General features: G+C 41.4%; 1 protein-coding gene across 3 annotated transcripts in view; it reads left to right on the top strand.

Annotated features, from left to right (window-relative positions):
• The window catches only part of LOC106589004 (zinc finger transcription factor Trps1), a 211,392-nt gene that overhangs the window by 168,169 nt on the left and 25,923 nt on the right, over nt 1-17,300 (top strand). For all 3 annotated transcript variants that reach the window (XM_014178623.3, XM_014178625.3, XM_014178624.3), the window contains exon 6: nt 9,163-9,285. In XM_014178623.3, coding sequence (XP_014034098.2) covers nt 9,163-9,285 — 123 coding nt within the window. The remainder of the gene's footprint in view (nt 1-9,162; nt 9,286-17,300) is intronic.

Below are 17,300 nucleotides of genomic sequence, written 5' to 3'. Positions count from 1 at the left end.
ATATTGTGGGGGTGCTTTGCTGCAGGAGGGACTGGTGCACTTCACAAAATAGATGGCATCATGAGGAAAGGAAAATTATGTGGATATATTGAAGCAACATCTCAAGACATCAGTCAGGAAGTTAAAGCTTGGTCTCAAATGGGTCTTCCAAATGGACAATGACCCGAAGCAGACTTCCAAAGTTGTGGCAAAATGGCTTAAGGACAACAAAGTCAAGGTATTGGAGTGGCCATCACGAAGCCCTGACCTCAATCCTATAGAAAATTTGTGGGCAGAACTGAAAAAGCGTGTACGAGCAAGGAGGCCTACAAACCTGACTCAGTTACACCAGCTCTGTCAGGAGGAATGGGCCAAAATTCAATCAATATATTGTGGGAAGCTTGTGGAAGGCTACCCAAAACGTTTGACCCAAGTTAAACAATTTAAAAGCAATGCTACCAAATACTAATTGAGTGTATGTAAACTTCTGACCCACTGGGAATGTAATGAAATAAATAAAAGCTGAAATAAATAATTCTCTCTACTACTGTTCTGACATTCCATGTTCTTAAAATAAAGTGGTGATCCTTACTGACCTAAGACAGGGAATTTTTACTCTGATTAAATGTCAGGAATTGATAAAAAGTGAGTTTAAATGTATTTGGTTAAGGTGTATGTAAGCTTCCGACTTCAACGGTATATGGCTCTGTGCTCATAGGGTTCTACTCTAGGAATCTTGGATCTAATGATATACTTGGATCTAATTATAAAATACTATTTCGTCCATTTTGAACTCAGGCTGTAACACAACAAAGTGTGGAATAAGTCAAGCTGTATGTATACTTTCTGAAGGCGCTGTATGTGTTGTATTTTGGAGATATTAGCAGAGAAGGACTATAAGCATCTTTCTGTGGGTTAGCCTGGCTCTCGACATTTACATCTGTTGTCAAGCTGCATACTGTATTTCTCATTCAAGTAGGGGGAACAGAGGCCGCGTTGTGACATCACCAATATGCATAAGGAGGAGAGAGAATGAGTTCAAAAAAGAAAACATTTGGTTGATTTAATCCTTCTATTCCTGTCATTTGGTGTTTACGGTTGATTTAAACCTCCTATTCCTGTCATTTGGTGTTTACGGTTGATTTAAACCTCCTATTCCTGTCATTTGGTGTTTACGGTTGATTTAAACCTCCTATTCCTGTCATTTGGTGTTTACGGTTGATTTAAACCTCCTATTCCTGTCATTTGGTGTTTACGGTTGATTTAAACCTCCTATTCCTGTCATTTGGTGTTTACGGTTGATTTAAACCTCCTATTCCTGTCATTTGGTGTTAAAAGTTGATTTAACGCTCTACAATCAGTGCATCAGTGTGTCAGTATGTCAGTGTATTAGTGTGTCAGTGTGTTAGTGTGTCAGTGTGTCAGTGTATTAGTGTGTCAGTGTATTAGTGTGTCAGTGTATTAGTGTGTCAGTGTGTTAGTGTGTTACTGTGTCAGTGTATTAGTGTGTCAGTGTGTTACTGTGTCAGTGTATTAGTGTGTCAGTGTATTAGTGTGTCAGTGTGTCAGTGTATTAGTGTGTCAGTGTGTCAGTGTGTCAGTGTATTAGTGTGTCAGTGTGTTAGTGCGTCAGTGTATTAGTGTGTCAGTGTATTCGTGTGTCAGTGTATTAGTGTGTTACTGTGTCAGTGTATTAGTGTGTCAGTGTGTCAGTGTATTAGTGTGTCAGTGTGTCAGTGTGTTAGTGTGTCAGTGTATTAGTGTATTAGTGTGTCAGTGTATTAGTGTGTCAGTGTATTAGTGTGTCAGTGTGTCAGTGTGTTAGTGTGTCAGTGTATCAGTGTATTAGTGTATCAGTGTGTCAGTGTATTAGTGTATCAGTGTATTAGTGTGTTAGTGTATTAGTGTGTTAGTGGATCAGTGTATTAGTGTATCAGTGTGTCAGTGTATTAGTATATCAGTGTATCAGTGTGTTAGTGTGTTAGTGTATCAGTGTATCAGTGTATCAGTGTATCAGTGTATTAGTGTATTAGTGTATCAGTGTATTCGTGTATCAGTGTATCAGTGTGTTAGTGTATCAGTGTATCAGTGTATTAGTGTATCAGTGTATCAGTGTATTAGTGTATCAGTGTGTCAGTGTGTTAGTGTATCAGTGTATTAGTGTATCAGTGTGTCAGTGTATCGGTGTATCAGTGTATTAGTGTATCAGTGTATCAGTGTATTAGTGTGTCAGTGTATTAGTGTGTCAGTGTATTAGTGTGTCAGTGTATTAGTGTGTTAGTGTATCAGTGCATTAGTGTATCAGTGTATTAGTGTATCAGTGTATTCGTGTATCAGTGTATCAGTGTGTTAGTGTATCAGTGTATCAGTGTATTAGTGTATCAGTGTATTAGCGTATCAGTGTATCAGTGTATTAGTGTATAAGTGTATTAGCGTATCAGTGTATCAGTGTATCAGTGTATTAGTGTATCAGTGTATCAGTGTATTAGTGTATCAGTGTATTAGTGTATCAGTGTATCAGTGTGTCAGTGTATTAGTGTATCAGTGTATTAGTGTATCAGTGTATTAGCGTATCAGTGTATCAGTGTATCAGTGTATCAGTGTATCAGTGTATTAGTGTATCAGTGTATTAGTGTATCAGTGTATCAGTGTGTCAGTGTATTAGTGTATCAGTGTATTAGCAGTAAATTGTGAAAGTGTATTCCCAGTGTTCTGCTTTTATTACTGTGACTTCTAACGTCACAATATTCCCTTTTTAGATTCTGTTGAGGAGTAAATCTTTTAGGAATAAATTACTATTAATTTATTAAACTCAAACCGAATTATACAATTAGGGAAGCAATTTAGAGAGAGACACTGGATTTGCGTAAACCCGGGATAACCTCCTAGTGAGAGAGGACTTGATGGTTCAGTATGTCTGGAATTATAACCAGATGTGTGCCGAAGGCAGCAAGATGCTTGCACCCAAGCCCAAAATGTTGACGCAGGATTTCAGAAATTGAAATTGTCAGTAGGGGTTCACCTAATTTCCCCACAGCTGATTAAATAATTGTTTATTTAATGTAAGTGCTCCTGCAGATTACTTAAGTGAATTAAATGCCATTTAATTTCAAGGGCTTTGTCTATTAGCACTTGTTTTAGACCACATGCTCTCTCTCTCTCTCTCTCTCTCTCTCTTTCTCTCTCTACACCTCTCTCTATACATCTCTCTTTCTCTCTCTTTCTCTCTCTCTACATTCTCTCTCTTTCTCTCTACATCTCTCTCTTTCTCTCTCTCTATATATCTCTTTCTCTCTCTCTTTGTCTCTCTCTCCCTCTCTTTCTATCTCTCTCTACATCTCTTTCTCTCTCTCTCTACATCTCTCTCTCTTTCTTTCTCTCTCTACATCTCTCTCTCTCTCTCTGTCTCTCTCTCTCTGCCTCCCACAACCCTGTCAGTAATCAGTAATTATTTAGATGTCAGCCTCTTGTGTGATGAGCATCACTGTTACAGGCTTTGGTTTTTGGACTTTAGCACGTATAGCTTGTTAGCACGTTGGGCGCACCGTGCTGGCCCAGCGCTGGCCAAATGCTGGCCCAGGTGCTATGTAAGAGTGGCTGGCCAAATGCTCCAGTTGTCTTGATAGGTGTGGAGGGTTAGCACCTTTAGTTTGATTTCTAGACAAACAATCCTTTATCTGATTTAGTTTTGCTCCAACTTTTTGGTTTGCTTCCCGTCTTTAAGTTTGGTGTGGGTTTTTCTTTTGTTTGCCTCTTCTAGGACAACTTTGGTGGGCCTCATGGTGGGCGTCTTTTAGGTCCCAGTTGTTGTTGCTAGTCAACTTTTCAGTGGAAACCCCCATGTGTCCCAACCTGTTTCATTTTGGTTGTTGGTCAGTGACTCTTTTTTTAGTTCCCCCTTCTGTTTGAACGACACTATTTGGTTTTCTTGCTGGGGAACGTAACAAACAATCAGTCTCACTTATGTGGTACTCTGTGCTGCATTCCTATGAGCACATAGTCTCCAAGCTATATATGTTTTACTCTAACCCAGTTTTAATGGCTGAGGTTTCAGGAGCAAAGTGTTATGGGAAAATGACTAGTAAGAAAGAGAAAGGCAGTGGGTTGAGCAAAGGGACAGTGTCATATTTGATATAACATATCACATATAACAAATATTGTTATTATTATTATTATTCGTGTTATTATAATTATAATAATACTTATATTATTCTTTGATATGATAGCTGTTACTCAGCTACTATCAAATAAAATCAAGTTGTATTTGTCACATGCGCCTAATACAACAGGCCTCTGAATGTTTACTTACAAGCCCTTATTGGCTAAATAACGGAAATTTACTTTTGATTCTAATTTAACTGAAATGAAATAAAGTTCCATCCTTCCTGTCACCTCCTGATGAAGTGGTGGGCAGTGGGTGTTTAGTCCTCACCCACCTGGAAGCCCTGGTGTGGTGGGAACAAACCCAATAAATAAATACATGTAATTAAGGCCCCAATATCTAATTACCCAGCATTCCCCTCACCGGGAGGATGGAATGAGTGGGAGGCGTCTCTAGGAAGGCCAATGGAACACAAGGCATTAATAATCAATCACAGACACAGAATGCACATGCAACACCTAGGGTAGCGACGGTGCAGAACACTGTAGGAGTCATTTATCATTGGCCCGAGGACTAATAATATGACCTGTTCATGCTTATTATTGCTCTGGTGTTTCTATGTAGTTTCTTGCAGTTTGCTGTGCAGGGAATATCACACTTGGAACTCAGATAGTTGAAGTATTCACTAGAAGTTTTGGCAAAGTGTTGTAGTGTATTGTCAGAATACGTGTTGAAGGCTGGCGTCAGGTCATATTTGGTTGGAGGTGGATGGTGGTGATGGTGATGGTGATGGGTGGTTTTCCCAAAAGGCTGAATCCAAGGTAAGTCCATAGAACTCATGGATACACTCAATGGCTGACAGTCTACACATTATTATCTCTCACTGTTCAAACAAACCTACCATTACAATTATAGACTGATCCTTTCTTTATCAGTGGGCAAACGTACAAAATCAGCAGGGGATCAAATACTTTTTTCCCCCCACTGTATCTGCATATTTTCATTGATAAATCAGGCATTTTATTGTTATTATTTTTATTATTGTATTACTATTATTATTAATAATATTAATATTATTATTGTTTTATTAGTATTATTAGTCGTATTTTAATTATGTAATTATTATTATTATTATTAATAATAGTATTGTTTTATGATTATTATTTTATTATTCATATTATTATTATTATTAGCTCTACAACCCTGCCTGCAAAACTCCCTCCATTCACCTTATATGGTAATAAAAACTCCCTCATTTGCTTTAGAATTTGGCGATCTCAGAACTGGGACATGATAGTTCCTAAAAGAAAGCACAATGGAACATTTTTGCACATGTCTTTAGAGGTGTGTGCAGAATGCCGCAGTGACTTTTCCCCCCCAAAATGCATGCTGCCTAGTGCCAAACACTGGCCGCGCATTGTGCAAGATTGCTTGTCCTTTCGACCAATTTAAAAGTAAATGTTACAGCCCAGGCTTCTATGCAAAAGACACATTTTTTTTTCAATATTTTGTTAATCAACACATGATTGTGTTTCTATCTCCTGCCTTGGTATATGCTCTGAGATTAAATAGACAATGATGTCACTCACCTATCCTGCCTTGGTATAGGCTCTGAGATTAAATAGGCAATGATGTCATGCTCCTAATCCTATGGCGCAGGAATACTGTAGCCTAACCATGCTGTCACATACTGCCAAGGCTACAGGTCTATTTACTGTCGAGCATGCTTGCCTATTGAATGAGCGATTGGTAAATGGTAGCCTACTATTAAATGAGCGATTGGTAAATGGTAGCCTACTATTAAATGAGCGATTGGTAAACGGTAGTCTAACATTGAATGAGCGATTGGTAAATGGTAGTTTACTATTGAATGAGCGATTGGTAAATGGTAGTTTACTATTGAATGAGCGATTGGTAAATGGTAGTTTACTATTGAATGAGCGATTGGTAAATGGTAGCCTACTATTGAATGAGCGATTGGTAAATGGTAGTCTACTATTTGTTGTGTAGTAGGAATAATTTAAACCAGTTATGTCAGGAAATGAGAGACATGTCCTGCTATATAATTATGATTTAGGCCTATATAATAAAAGTAAATAAACCTATTAGACGTCATGCTGCTATGTGATCTCCTTACCAACGACAAATGCATCTGTTTTTTTATTAGGCCTATGTTTTAATGTTTTTATTAGCCTACCATTATTATAATTCCTGTGCATCAAACACCTTCCATTTCCCCCAAACAAACAATAAGCCTATTTGCTTGCAATACAGTTGGTCAACCTTCTAGAAGTTGTGCTCACGCATGGTTTGAGATTTGCATGGAGATAAACACACTTTTCTGTCAAGTTAAACATTTATAAATACCAACCTTGGAGGAAAAACTGAAGCACGCAAGGTTTAGTCATTTTTTGTGTGCACGCACCTTTGATAAATGAGGCCCCTGAAAGCTCAAATGAACCAGAACGAGTATTTGTTCAACATACACTATCAGATGCATATTACTCCTTGTGTATTTAGTGTTCTTCATACTCTTCTGAAATACCTACATGCTTGTTTTCATGTAAATATGTAGTGGCGTTAGAGGCCTCTTGTAGTTTCTCTTGCTATCTTTTATGTATAACGTGTCTCTATTTGACTGAGTAGATCTCGTTGCCTGATCTATTGATTACAGTTCAGCAGGCCGCTGTTGCAGGTTATTAATTGCAGGTTGAGCCACGCTCCGCTCGTTGTAATATGTCACATCAGTTCACCTAGGACCGAGCTCCACCGCTGCCTGCCGCAATCACTGAATGAAGCGATACTATTTCACTTGGAAGACATTATTGTATATAACAATGCCTCTGAGTGATTTACTACGTATCTACAGACCACACATTGTATTGTATTGTATTTACTTTTTGGCATTGGCTCTGGTTAGTGTTTATATGGTGGCCAAAAGTATGTTTACAATGCACTACAAGTCTTAGCTGCTGTTTGTTGGTCCAAGCCCAACTTGTCCAGAGATGAGGGATAAGAGATGCATGTTGCGGGAAGAGAAATAGGACTGCTATCAGCTCGAGCTGTGTGTAACCTGTAAACATTTACACTCCCCAGCTGTTGGAAGTGTCTGTGACTATAGGCAACACATGTGAGTAATTTGGCCGAGGTAATCAGGGTTCGGGACCTGAGCCTGGAGGGGTGGGGGAGAAAAACAGGGATGATGATGGAGGGGGAGAGAAAACACAGAGACGATAATAGAAACTGTGTTTGGCTTGTAACACTAGAACAGAATAGGAAAAGAATAAATCAATCAATCATGCCACACCTGTCATTCCCACCATGTGGCAACCACATAAAAGCTCCTTGGGATTGAGAACGTGTATGTTCAGGGGGGCTTCCAGGTTTCTTCTGTGGTACTAGTCGAAGCATTGATCCTTACCAAAGACTAAGGAGAAAGGAAAGGGGGGATACCTAGTCAGTTGTACAACTGAATGTATTCAACTGAAATGTGTCTTCCTCATTTAACCAAACCCCTCTAAATTAACCCATTCTTTGTAAGTCATTTTTATACATTTTCTAAGCAATCCACTAAGAGAATCGTTCAAATTTTAGAGTAATGGACCGTGTATTTCATTTTAACAAGTAATGATTTGTAATTGTTAGATAGATATAAATGTTAGATTAAGGTATGACACTTACATTTAGTAATTGTGATTGAAATGTTAATTGTATTTTCACACTTAAGAATAATGAATGTTGAATAATTCATTATGAATGTTGAATAATTCTTAAGAATAATGAGAAATGTTACATTTAGGATTTCAGTTTTAATCTGACAGGATGACAGCGTTGTTTTCCCCAGCCTTCCTGGCGATTGGGACATAAGCAGCAGTGCTGAGCGTGAATTGACAGAGCGACTTTGCACCTGCTGGAAGCTCACTAAAACCATTTATCCATGTCATTAAATTATTGCCGTAATTTTGACCGTGCTACCGTCCCCTCATTCCTTTTCCCTTGTTTTTATTTTCCTTGTAAAATTTTCCTTGTATCTATGATTAATGTCTGATGTCAAACGTTAGAGTGAGTAGGCATCAGCAAACGCAAGATCATAGAGGGCCCTCCAATAGCGCTCTCATCTGGATGGAAAAATGACCCTATAGGGAACTGGCTACTCACCAGAACGTTTGACTGATGCATTGTGAAACACCCGATGAATCAAGTACCTTTTCTCTGCCAAGAAAGCTCTCTGGCCTTCCAGCCAAAATTATGTCCACGGAAAAGCTTTCCGTTCTAAATGTATCGGAAGAGAATTAGGAGCATTGTATTATTCTGGCAGGTAGAACATGGCTCCCTGAAGTTAAATAAATGTCACTGATTCTATGAGGCCAAATGTCTTTTACAGGCCCCCTAATCTAGATCATGCCAGTGTAGCTGTGGATCACATGCAAGGCAGGACCGCTTGTTCAATTCCCATGTTCTGCACTTGATAAGGTCATGGACTCCCAATGATTCATTTAGACATTATTGGTTTTCTGTACTTGCATTATGGATCAGCACATTTGTTATTTATTAGGCTTTTTAAAATATTTAGGTTAAGGAGGGAGTAAATATTAGAAACAGTTTCCAAATGTGAATATTTTAGAAAATAGCCTCAGAATGGCTTCCTACGCAATCAATGGCACACATGAAGATTGTAGAATCAACATGAGACTGCTAAAAAAGGTCTGGTCCTCAGCTTGTCATGGTGGTGCAGGCGATGAAGGCTGATCTCTGTCTAGTGAAAGACAACCAGTGGTTGGACTCATTAATCAGTCTAAAGTTAATTAGTGAGAGAATCAGCTGGGTTCTATTAATCACTGCCCAACCTGACCTTCTAATTGTACTGTTTGTGTGTGTGTGTGTGTGTGTGTGTCTGTGTGTGTGTGTGTGTGTGTGTGTGTGTGTGTGTGTGTGTGTGTGTGTGTGTGTGTGTGTGTGTGTGTGTGTGTGTGTGTGTGTGTGTGTGTGTGTGTGACTTCTTTCTCCTCCTTTTTCTTCTCTCTTTCCATTTACCCGTTTCTGACTTACTCACTCTCTCTCTCTTTTGATTTGGTTTTCAGAGACGTCGAGGCTCGGGGGTGTTCTGTGCCAACTGTCTGACCACCAAGACCTCTCTGTGGAGGAAGAATGCCAACGGGGGATATGTGTGCAACGCATGTGGCCTCTATCAGAAGCTCCACTCGGTAAGGCTGGGGGGGGGGGAGCTTGGAAAAACCCAGGAGGGAGTATGTTTAAGTATGTGTATGTGTGTATGTGCCAGAGAGAGGGGAGTAACCTGCCACACCACACCAGACCAACCACTAAAATAAAATGGTGGTTAAATAAATCAAATCAACAGGTGTAGACCTTACCGTGAAATGCTTACTTATAAGCCTTTAACCAACAATGCAGTTTTAAGAAAATAAATAAACCAAAGTAAAAATTCAATGAAATAACACTAATAAAATAACAATAATGAGGCTATATACAGAGTCAATGTGCGGGGATACAGGTTACTCGAGGTCATTTGTACATGTAGGTAGGGGTAAAGTAATAAACAGCGAGTAGCAATCCTTAACAGCTTCCTCCAAGGTTGGTATTTATCAATGCAAATAGTCCGGGTGGCCATTTGATTAATTGTTAAGCAGTCTTATGGCTTGAGGGTAGAAGCTGTTAAGGAGCCTTTTGGACCTAAATGTGGCACTCCGGTATTGCTTGCCATGCGGTAGCAGAGAGAACAGAGTATGACTTGGGTGACTGGAGTCTTTGAATATGTTTTGGGCCTCTCTCTGACCCCGCCTAGTATATAAGTCCTGGATGGCAGGAAGCTTGACCACCGTGATGTACTGGGCCGCACGCACTACCCTCTGTAGTGCCTTGCATCAATGTTAATGGGGGGCGTTTTCGGCCCTCCTGTTCCTGTAGTCCACGATCAGCTCCTTTGTCTTGCTCACGTTGAGGGAGAGGTTGTTGTCCTGGCACCACACTGCCAGGTCTCTGACCTCCTCCCTATAGGCTGTCTCGTCGTTGTTGGTGATCAGGCCTACCACCGTAGTGTCGTCAGCAAACTTAATGATGGTGTCGGAGTCGTGCTTGGCCACGCCGTCGTGGGTGAACAGGGAGTACAGGACGGGACTAAGCACACACCCCTGAGGGGCCCCCGTGTTGAGGATCAGTGTGGCAAATGTGTTGTTGCCAATCCTTACCACCTAGGGGCAGCCCGTCAAGAATTCCAGGATCCAGTTGCAGAGGGAGGTGTTTAGTCCCAGGGTCCTTACCTGAGCAATGAGCTTGTCGGCACTATGGTGTTGAACGCTGAGCTGTAGTAAATGAACAGCATTCTCACATAGGTGTTCCTTTTGTCCAGGTGGGAAAGGGCAGTGTGGAGTGCGATTGAGATTGCGTCATCTGTGAATCTGATGGGCCGGTATGCGAATTGGAGTGGGTCTAGGGTTTCCGGGATGATGGTGTTGATGTGAGCCATGACCAGACTTTCAAAGCACTTCATGGCTACCGACATGAGTGCTACAAGGCAGTAATCATTTAGGCAGGTTACCTTCGCTTTCTTGGTCACAGGGACTATAGTGGTCTGCTTGAAACATGTTAGTATTTCAGACTCGGTCAGGAAGAGGTTGAAAATGTCAGTGAAGACACTTGCCAGTTGGTCCGCGCATGCTCTGAGTACACTTTCTGGTAATCCTTCTGGCCCTGCGGCCTTGTGAATGTTGAAGACCTGTGAGCAAGACCTCTTTAAAGGTCTTGCTCACATTGGCTACTGAGATCGTGATCACACAGTCGTCCGGAACAGCTGGTACTCTTATGCGTGCTTCAGTGTTGCTTGCCTCGAAGCGAGCATAAAAGGCATTTAGCCCATCTGGTAGGCTCGCGTCACTGTGCAGCTCGCGGCTGAGTTTCACTTTGTAGTCCGTAATAGTTTGCAAGCCCTGCCACACCGACGAGCGTCAGAGCCAGTGTACTATGATTCAATCTTAGTTCTGTATTGATGCTTTGCCTGTTTGATGGTTAGTCTGAGGGCATAGCTGGATTTTTTATAAGAGTCTGGATTAGTGTCCCACTCCTTGAAAGCAGCAGCTCCAGCCTTTAGCTCGGTGCAGATGCTGCCTGTAATCCATGGTTTCTGGTTGGGGTATGTACGTACGGTCACTGTGGGGATGACGTCGTCGATGCACTTATTGATGAAGCCGGTGTCTGAGGTGGTATACTCCTCTATGCCATTGGATGAATCCCAGAACATATTCCAGTCTGTGATAGCAAAACAGCCCTGTAGTGTAGCATCAATGTCATCTGACTACTTCCGTATTGAGCGAGTCACTGGTACTTCCTGCTTTAGTTTCTGCATGTAAGCAGAAATTAGGAAGATAGAATTATTGTCAGATTTGCCAAATTGGGGGGGGGGGGGGGGGGGGGGCTTTGTACTCATCTTTGTGTGTGGAGGAATGGTGGTCTAGAATTTTTTTTCCCTCTGGTTGAACGTGATATGCTGGTAGAAATTAGGTAAAACAGATTTAAGTTTACCTGCATTAACCTCTTGGGGCTAGGTGGGACGCTAGCGTGCCACCTGTGGTGCACTCCATCAACAGCAGGTGCATTTCAAGAGCGGCAAATTTGAATCCAAATAAATGTCAAAATTCAAATTTTTCAAAAATACAACTATGTTACACCATTTGAAAGATAAACATCTCCTTAATCTAACCACGTTTTACGATTTCAAAAAGGTTTTACGGCGAAAGCATAAATTTAGAGTATGTTAGGACAGTACATTTACAAGAGTTGTGTGTAATGTTTTGTCAAGTCAAAGACAGGGTCACCAAAACCATAAAACCAGCTAAAATGATACACTAACCTTTTACAATCTCCATCAGATGACACTCCTAGGACATTATGTTAGACAATGCATGCATTTTTAGTTCTATCAAGTTCATATTTATATACAAAAACAGCGTTTTACTATGGCATTGATGTTGAGGAAATCGTTTCCCTCCAATAACCGGCAGTCAAGTCAGCGTCACAAATTAAATAATTAAAATTAGAAAACATTGGTAAAATATTATATTGTCATTTAAAGAATTATAGATTTACATCTTTTGAACGCAATCAACTTGCCAGATTTAAAAATAACCTTACTGGGAAATCACACTTTGCAATAATCTGAGCACTGTGCCCAGAAAAATACGCGTTGCGATACAGACTAGACGTCATGTTGGGGAGATCTAAAATCGAAAATACTATGTAAATAATCCATTACCTTTGATTCTCTTCATCAGATGTCACTTCCAGGTATCACAGGTCCATAACGAATGTAGTTTTGTTCAAAAAAGCTCATCATTTATGTCCAAAAATCTCCGTCTCGTTAGCACATGATGTAAGCCAGCCGGACTTCTCGTCATGAACGAGGGGAAAAAATATATTTCCGTTCGTTCAAACATGTCAAACGTTGTATAGCATAAATCATTAGGGCCTTTTTTAACCAGAACATGAATAATATTCAAGGTGGACGAATGCATAGCCTTTTATAACGTATTGGAACGAGGGTACCCAACATGAAGTAGCGCGCCAGGTGTCTAATGGGACATCACCGTTCCATGGCTCTTGTTCGGTCAGATCTCCCTCCAGAAGACTCAAAACACTTTGTAAAGGCTGGTGACATCTAGTGGAAGCAATAGGAAGTGCCAAAATATTCCTAAACCCCTGTGTTTTTCAATGGGAGAGGTTTAAAGTCAATACAACACATCAGGTATCCACTTCCTGTCAGAAAATGTCTCAGGGTTTTGCCTGCCAAATGAGTTCTGTTATACTCACAGACACCATTCAAACAGTTTTGGAAACTTTAGAGTGTTTTCTATCCATATATAATAAGTATATGCATATTCTAGTTACTGGGTAGGATTAGTAACCAGATTAAATCGGGTACATTTTTTTTATCCAGACGTGCAAATGCTGCCCCCTAGACCCAACAGGTTAAAGGCCCCGGCCACTAGAAGCGCCGTTTCTGGATTAGTATTTTCTTGTTTGCTTATGGCCTTATAGAGGTCGTTGAGTGCGGTCTTAGTGCCAGCGTTGGTTTGTGGTGGTAAATAGACGGCTACAAAAGATATAGATGAAATCTCTCTTGACAAATAGACACACACCTCCAACACTCATCTTACCGGATGTAGCTGTTCTGTCCTACCGAGGCATAGAAAACTCAGCCAACTGTATATTATCCGCATTGTCGTTCAGCCACGACTCGGTGAAATGTAAGATATTACAGTTTTTAATATCCCGTAGGTAGGATAGTCTCGAATGGAGCGCATCCAGTTTATTCTCCAGTGATTGCACGTTGGCCAATAGATCAGATGGTAGGCGGGTCAACCACTCACTGACAAATTCTTACAAGGCACCCTGATCTGTTCCCCCTGTATTCCTTATTTTCTTCATGCGAATGATGGGGATTTGGGACTTGTCTGGGAGCAACATTATCTCCTTCCTGTCAGACTCATTAAAGAAAGAATCTTTGTCCTTTTCGAGGTGAGTAATCACTGTTCTGATATCCAGAAGCTCTATTCGGTCATAAGAGACAATAGCATCAACTTTATGTACAAAATAAGTTACAAACAATTCGAAAAAACTCACAAAATAGCACAATTGGTTAGGAGCCCATAAAACGGCAACCATCCCCTCCGGCGCCATTCCTTCATAAGTGTTAGCAGGACACTGTAGCTGTTCCACCCTGTCCACCCCATTTCCTCCCTGGGTGACTGGTGCGCCTCTCAGGGCCTGGGGGAGGATGGGATAAGTGGGTCCACTGTGCCCTCTAACCCCTAAAAGCTGAAACCCCCATAAAGTTCACACATGCTCCTCTCACAGATATGCAGGCTTACCCATCATATGTCTATCAGTGAAGACTCCTCAGAGGAGGACCATTCTACTCAGTGATATCATTTTTTTTTTTAGAAATAGTGAAACAAAAAAAGTATTTTTTAGATAAACCTATACTAAATATATTCACGTCATCAAATAAATGATTAAATCAAACTGTTTCGCGATGAAGGTCTACAGTAGCCTCAACAGCACTCTGTAGGGTAGCACCATGGTGTAGCTGGAGGAGAGCTGTTTTCCGTCCTCCTCTGAGTACATTGACTTCAATACAAAACCTAGGAGGCTCATGGTTCTCGCCCCCTTCCATAGACTTACACAGTAATTATGATGACTTCCGGAGGACGTCCTCCAGCCAAACAGAGCTTTTGCTGCATGAACTGACATGTTGTCCACCCAATCAAAGGATCAGAGAATGAATCTAGTACTATTTTTCTGGATTTGTGAGTATCTTCCTAATTCTGCTCTGGATGCATTATTTAGTGTTTTACATTGTACACGGAGGATGTTTTTTGTAGAATTACTTTTTTGGTGTTTGTCCCATTTTGTGAATTCTTGGTTGGTGAGCGGACCCCAGACATTACAACCACGAAGGGCAATGGGTTCTATAACTGATTCAAGTGTTTTTAGCCAGATCCTAATTGGGATGTTGCATTTTATGTTCCTTTTGATGGTGTAGAAGATCCTTCTTGCCTTGTCTCTCAGATCGTTCACAGCTTTGTGGAAGTTACCTGTGGAGCTGATGTTTAGGCCGAGGTATGTATAGTTTTCTGTGTGCTCTAGGGCAGCGGTGTGTAGATGGAATTTGTGGTCCTGGCAACTGGACCTTTTTTGGAACCCCATTAGTTTTGTCTTACTGATATTTACTGTCAGGGCCCAGGTCTGACAGAATCTGTGCAGAAGATCTAGGTGCTGCTGTAGGCCCTCCTTGGTTGGGGACAGAAGAACCAGATCATCAGCAAACAGTAGACATTTGACTTCAGATTCTAGTAGGGTGAGGCCGGGTGCTGCAGACTGTTCTAGTGCCCTCGCCAATTTGTTGATGTATATGTTGAAGAGGGTGGGGCTCAAGCTGCATCCCTGTCTCAACCACAGCCCTGTGTAAAGAAAGGTGTGTTTTTTGCCAATTTTAACCACACGCTTGTTGTTTGTGTACATGGATTTTATAATGTCATATGTTTTTTCCATCAATTTGTAAAGCAGACTCTCATGCCAAATTGAGTCAAAAGCTTTTTTGAAATCAACAAAGCATGAGAAGACTTTGCTTTGCTTTGCTTGTTCAGTCAATTAGGGTGTACAGGGTGAATATGTGGTCTGTCGTACGGTAATTTGGTAAAAAGCCAATTTGACATTTGCTCAGTACATTGTTTTTACTCTCTCTCCCTCTCTCCCAATCCGTTCACACATTCACTTAGTCAAAAGCTGTGACCTCGCGCTCTCGCTCTCTCTGTCAGGCTCTCTCTCCTCTCTCTCTCTTGCTCTCTTTCTCTCTCTCCCCCATCTGTTCACACATTCACTCAGTCAAAGGCTGTGACCTCGCTCGCTCTCTCCTCTCTCTCTCTTTCTCTCGCTATCTGTCTGTCTGTCTGTCTGTCTGTCTGTCTGTCTGTCTGTCTGTCTGTCTGTATGTCTGTCTCTCTCTCTCCCCTATGTTCACTCATTCCCTCAGTCAAAGGCTGTGACCTCGCTCGCTCGCTCGCTCTCTCCTCTCTCACTCTCTCTCTCTCGCTCTCCTAATCCGTTCGCACATTCCCTCATTCAAAGGCTGTGACCTTGTGGTGACACTGATGCAGAAAGAGGCATCATGGGAATGTAACATGGGAACGTAAGGATCATAATGATGTACAGTAGATATGCCTCTATCCATTTGGGGTTGTGCTCAGTGGAATTTGTCATTGAAATGGGAGTTTGATTTTCGTAAAATGATGGAAAGTCCGTTTTTTGTGGACTTGAAATTGAGGATGAGATGACTCAATATTTTAGATTTAATGTGTAGTTTGTTTCTCTCTCCCAAAGGGGAGATGTCCATTGTGTTACAGACTTCATCATGTTATTCTGAAATAAGTCAACGTACTCAATCATTGAAGGACTTTACAACTGGTCCTCTCTATACTTCTTTTAGAGTTCATTTTTGGTTTTGAATACACAAGCTGTAGATTGTCTTATTAAACCACCATGAGCTGGAACTTTCCAAGACATACTTCTCAATGCTCTTTGAAATTAAATAGTGTCTGGGCAAACATATGGGTAAGCAAATGTGACATCATGTGAGGAATTACCCCTTGGAAACAAGAAGGCCTTTGTCTGCGCACTTCACTCATTTTGATGTTTAATCTCAGTAATTCAGTTATGACTGGGGTAGAGTCCACAGAGTCCGCCAGTCCTTTTAAGCCCAGTGTGCAGTGTTCTAGGCTGTGTTGCCTGGCCTGAAGGCGACTGGGCCGACTGCCTGGGTGGCGGGTGGATCTATACAGGAGGCTCCCTGAGTCGGTGTGGTCGACTGGGCCAGAGAGAGAGCGACAAGCTTCAGAGAGCCCTTTCACTGGCCAGGCCACATGGTGGTCTAAACCAGCTCCAGACCAGCAAACCAGGCCTACCACAGTCAAAGAGAGAAAGAGAGATGGAGAGAAAGAGAGAGAGAAATAGAGAGAAAGAGAGAGAGAAAATAGACAGATAGAGACGGAGGGTGAAAGAGAGAGACAGGCTCCAGAGAGCACTGTTACAAGAGGCCCTTTCACTGGCCAGGCCACCTGGTGGTCTAAACCAGCTCCAGACCAGCAGACTAGGCCTACCACAGTCAAAGAGAGAAAGAGAGAGAGAAATAGACAGAGAGAGAGATGGAAAGAATTAATAAAAAAACTTAGCAAACTAGAATGCTATTTGGCCCTAAACAGAGAGTATACAGTGGTAGAATACCTGACCACTGTGACTGACCCAAACTTTACCTATATACAGACTCAGTGAGCAGTGCCTTGCTATTGAGAGAGGCCACCGTAGGCAGACCTGGCTCTCAAGAGAAGACAGGCGATGTGCACACTGCCCACAAAATGAGGTGGAAACTGAGCTGCACTTCCTAACCTCCTACCAAGTGTATGACCATATTAGAGACACATATTTCCCTTAGATTACACAGATCCACAAAGAATTTGAAAACAAACCCAATTTTGATAACTTCCGATATCTACTGGGTGAAATACCACAGTGTGCCATCACCGCAGCAAGATTTGTGACCTGTTGCCACAAGAAAGTGCAACCAGTGAAGAACAAACAGCATTGTAAATACAACCATGTTTATTTTTTTTCCCTATTTGTACTTTAACTATTTGCACATCGTTACAGCACT

This window comes from Salmo salar, chromosome 27 (genome assembly GCF_965601325.2).
Source record: "Salmo salar chromosome 27, fSalSal1, whole genome shotgun sequence".
In the NCBI taxonomy this organism is placed as follows: domain Eukaryota; kingdom Metazoa; phylum Chordata; class Actinopteri; order Salmoniformes; family Salmonidae; genus Salmo; species Salmo salar.
This window is presented reverse-complemented; position numbering and strand designations above follow the sequence as displayed.